At 32.2% G+C, this 5000-nt stretch overlaps 2 protein-coding genes across 3 annotated transcripts in view; one reads left to right on the top strand and one right to left on the bottom strand.

Moving 5' to 3' along the window:
• LOC125037036 (HEAT repeat-containing protein 1-like) overlaps nucleotides 1–1982 on the bottom strand; it is a 30600-nt gene extending 28618 nt beyond the window's left edge. The window contains exon 1 of the mRNA XM_047630004.1: nucleotides 1857–1982. The gene's annotated coding sequence lies outside the window, so the exon portion shown is untranslated. The remainder of the gene's footprint in view (nucleotides 1–1856) is intronic.
• Nucleotides 1983–2829: 847 nt separating this feature from the next.
• The window catches only part of LOC125036873 (protein FAM50 homolog), a 14816-nt gene continuing 12645 nt past the window's right edge, over nucleotides 2830–5000 (top strand). Inside the window, exons 1-2 of one of the 2 annotated variants that reach the window (XM_047629790.1) lie at nucleotides 2830–2935; nucleotides 4856–5000. The exon at nucleotides 4856–5000 is cut by the window's right edge and continues 69 nt beyond it. In XM_047629790.1, the coding sequence (XP_047485746.1) occupies nucleotides 4890–5000 (111 nt within the window). In that variant the 5' untranslated portion in view covers nucleotides 2830–2935; nucleotides 4856–4889. Of the gene's footprint in view, nucleotides 3017–4855 lie in introns of both variants that reach the window. The other variant, XM_047629789.1, reaches the window with a different exon arrangement.

Here is a 5000-nt window from a genome sequence, read left to right as displayed (position 1 = left end):
ACACCATATTCAAATGAAAAATTTGAAGTTTCAACCAGCCTCAGTCTTCCAAAACAATATTTTTTTTAATTGAATATTCCTTGGTTATTTAGTGTTGTTATGCTGTTGTTTTCCATCCCATTTATCTCAGTGTTGAGTGATGTAACGTTACTGTCAGTAAAAACGTTACATTACTGTCAGTAATTAAAGTAATTCTGTGTCAAGACAGGGAAACTCACCTAATAGTATACATTATTTTAAGATATCTGCACAAATCTCCGGGCTCTTCTTGCCCATAATAATGGGCAGACACATAACTTTGTGCAATGTAAGAACTTTAAATAGTTATGGTGATAACCTTAATAGTATGGATGCTAGAGCAAATTGGAAAAAGGAAAAAGATCGCAGAAAGTACTGCTTGTAGCCAAAGTCCACTTGAAGCTCCTGAATTTCAATGTTACCTTGCTGCACATATCAAGATGAAGACAATGTTTGCCAGGGGGTGTTGGTGGGCAGAGACCCCATCAACCTTCAATTCAACCTTCAATTGCAAACTTACAAAAACATGAAGAACTGTGGCTGAGTTGTGGACTGTCTCTGAGCGGCAACACACAGAGGGTATTTTCGTAACTTCCCAGTATATATGAGGCCGCTACAGATATACCTGTATTGCTTCCTACTCTATGTTATATGCTTAATAAGGTGGCAGTGTCCAATTCCCTCTTTCTCCGCGCATCATTCTCGGTAACATCAACCATGTATCTTTATCCAAGCTTTATCTACATATGATATTAAACAATTACTTTAAATGTAAAAAAAAAAAAAAAAAAAAAAAAAAAAAAAAAAAAAAAATTGCATCACTGTTTCTTCTATGGCAATATTTGTCCTAATGCCTCCCAAAGGTGTTTTAAGTCAAACATAAAAATCTTGAAACCAGTCATGATGGGAGCTTCCAGTGCCATACCAAATAAGGATAAGTCCGATATGTGAAGCTGAGCTTCGCCTGAGCTATGCCAGTGAGGGGAGCCCGGCCTGTGTCGACTAATGTAAACTCGTTAACGTGTGTCAGCTGGTGCTGACTTGGCTTAGTCCTTACCCGCCGTGGTGCCCAGCCACAGCAGTAACCCCCAGGCGACAATTGCAACTTCTCACGCCTGAGCGGGGCGCGAACCCCCGACCCCTCAGATGAGAAGCCGGCACGTTACCACTGTACTAGCCTGGAGGCTCCATACCAAATGAGTATGCGTGCAGGGGATTTACTGTTGGGCTTTTTCTCTTTGACAAATGCAGCCAGAGCTAAATATGTGCACAACTGTTTGACATGCACAACTATGTGCATGATGTAATATGATATCAAAGGAAATCATCCTAGCAAGACTGGGCTAAAGTAATAACCTACATACTATTATCTTTAAACCTAATTGCCATCCACTTAAACTAATCCTCTTTATCATATGCACCTAGTACATTGCCTCAAAATCTACAGAACATCCTTTAAGGCTTAAATCACAACACATCCAAGGGAATTCATACTAACTAGCCTAAGTGACCGGTGCTACTGAAGGACTGCCTGAAACATCAACTAGTATCTCTGCACTTGTTGCTTCGAGGTATGATCTACCGGTACTAGAGCTCACATCAGCCGTATGGAGAATCATCAAAGTATTTGCAGTTATACCCCTATCAGTACTTGTATGCTGGCATTAGTTAACATATACCTAATACATTCGCAATTAACTGCCGTAACGTTTAGTAAGATATATTCAAACTCTACAAGGTAAAAAGAACACAACAAATATTTGCACAACATTGCCATAATGTTCTAAAATGCCTAGAACATTACATGCTACAATAATCTAAATCGAACGATAACTTACTAATTGTATCCAAATAATGTCGTTCTTGTTATATAGCCCTGTTTAATTCATGGCGCAATAAACATTAAAACATACAGAATATCGCACGTGTTCGTCTGAACCACGTTAATGTTTTGCTAGGGTTACGGACCTATAAGTTTTTTTTCCAGTTGGAACTCATGTGATGTTATTTTAGTACATTATAAAATATAATAGACTAAATAATGGTTCTTCCTATAATAATGGAGGAATTCGTGGTCGCCTTATATTTTTTAAGTTTATGTAACAACGAGCGTATTGAATAATCACAAAATAGGTGTATGGGTTTTCACGATCCCCCTTCACATATATCAACAAATACATGTGTGTGCTATGTATATGTGTGTGTGTACACACACACATACACAAAATATGAAATGCATATATATATATATATATATATATATATATATATATATATATATATATATATATACATACACACACACACACACACACACACACACACACACACACACACACACACACACACACATATATATATATATATATATATATATATATATATATATATATATATATGTACATATATGAGTGTGTGTGTGTGTGTGTGTATGTGTGTTGTGTGTGTGTGTGTGTGTGTGTGTGTGTGTGTGTGTGTGTGTGTACATATATATTATATATATACATATATATATATATATATATATATATATATATATATATATATATGTGTGTGTGTGTGTGTGTGTGTGTGTGTGTGTGTGTAGAGACAGATGGATTGATTAATGGGTCCATAAGTAAACATAAATATATATATATACATATATATGTATGTATGTATATATAGATAGATAGAGAGACAGATAGATAGATAGATAGATAGATGGATTGATAGATAAACAGAAAGAGAGATAGACATACATGTATATAAACGCACTTGTGTGTGTATACATACATACATACATACATACATATATATACATATGATTACATCACGATCATCTGTCTTGAAACATACTGATACTCAGAAGAGAAGGCTCTGTCAGTATACCTCAGTGACGGATCGTAAGCGACCTCCGTGTGTCAACAAACAAGAAGTAGGAAACATGTCCATGCAAAATTAAATCGTTAATTCTTCCTCCAGTACACAGTGAACTTAAACATTATCAAGTTATCATGTAATTAAGAAAGTCTTTTTCTTGGTTTGCTTGATGCCAGCGTGGCATTCGTAAAATTTCGTTTAAAAGTAAATTATAAATGGCAATACACTGTGGTGTAGTATGTGTTCTGTGTAAATTTCTAGTCATTGTGTTAAATGGATGGTGAACGTAGTGCAGTTATTACCTGCTGCTTGGTTATGTTATGGTTACAGTCTGAAAGTGGTGCTAATTTTATAGGAAAGTTGCGTGTCGCTGGTACAAGTCTAGTGCCATACATTTTTTTGTAATGTGATGCCGGGAATATATATATATATATATATATATATATATATATATATATATATATATATAAATATGTAGCTATATATATATATATATATATATATATATATATATATATATATATATATATATATATATATATATATATATGTAGCTATATATATATATATATATGTATATACATATATATATATAGCTATATATATATAGCTATATATATATATATATATATATATATATATATATATATGTAGCTATATATATATATATATATATATATATATATATATATATATATATATATATATATATATGTATATATATGTTTAATTATATAGCTATATATGTATATGTATATAGCTATATATATATATATATATATATATATATATATATATATATATATAAATATATATATACATATATATGTATATATATATATTTATATATATGTATATATGTATATATATGTATATATATAAATATATATATATATATTTATATATATTTATATATATATATATATATATATATATATATATATATATATATATATATATATATGTTTGTATATGTATATATGTATGTGGATATATATACATATATACTTATACATATATATGTGTATATGATATATATATACATATATATATATATATATATATAGCTATATATATAGCCATATATATAGCCATTTATATAGCTACACACACACACACACACACACACACACACACACACACACACACACACACACACACACACACACACACACACACACACACACACACACACACACACACACAGACACACACACACACAGACACACACACACACACACACACACACACACACACACACACACACACACACACACACACACACACACACACACACACACACACACACACACACACACACACACACACAAACACACACACAAACACACGCATACATATATATATATGTATATTTTTTTTTATTTATCTTTTAATAATAATGCTATTAAATTTGATGTTGTTTTCATTATTATTATTAACATCAGAATTATTACAAAATTATTAACAATACTAGTAACAACATAAGATAAGATAAAATAGTTTCAGATTCTAAGGAAAGGGTAAACATAGAGGTAGGATTAGAAATGGACTTTTGGGGTTATATGCATATAAATACAGTTCAATCAAATACAATCTGGAAATGGCATAGCATGTATCCTGTGAGTAATAGGATAAATGTGAAAGAATTAAATGAGTGAGCGTTGGATGTATGTACATGCAATCCTCAGCTGCATTAGGTTAATAAAAAGATATAAGATATATATGATATTACTTTTAGTAAAGCTGTAAATAATAGGATAAATGTGAAAGAATTAAAAGAGTGAGAGTGGAATTGAGACTAGTTTGAATGAATGTAAGTGACTGGATGAGTTTGTTTTAGTACTAATAGTATATTATACATGCAGTACAATTTGGTGCAGATAATTAAAACTATTTCACTGCTTGGGGTAAATATTAACTTTGCTAAAGAGTATAGAGAATGCCAAAACTTAAGTTATCTTCTCGTCCCCAACAGACGTAAGGCAAAGTTCCCGAACAGCACAACCAAGATGGCACAGTACAAGGGTGCCGCCAGCGAGGCAGGTCGAGCCATGCAGATCATGAAGAGGAGGGAGAGGGAACTGGAGGAGATGGAGCAGAAGAAGAGGAAGCTCGAGGAA

Source organism: Penaeus chinensis, chromosome 22 (genome assembly GCF_019202785.1).
Source record: "Penaeus chinensis breed Huanghai No. 1 chromosome 22, ASM1920278v2, whole genome shotgun sequence".
Taxonomy (NCBI): Eukaryota; Metazoa; Arthropoda; class Malacostraca; order Decapoda; family Penaeidae; genus Penaeus; species Penaeus chinensis.
The sequence above is the reverse complement of the archived record's forward strand: the minus strand, read 5'-3'. Positions and strand labels throughout refer to the sequence as shown.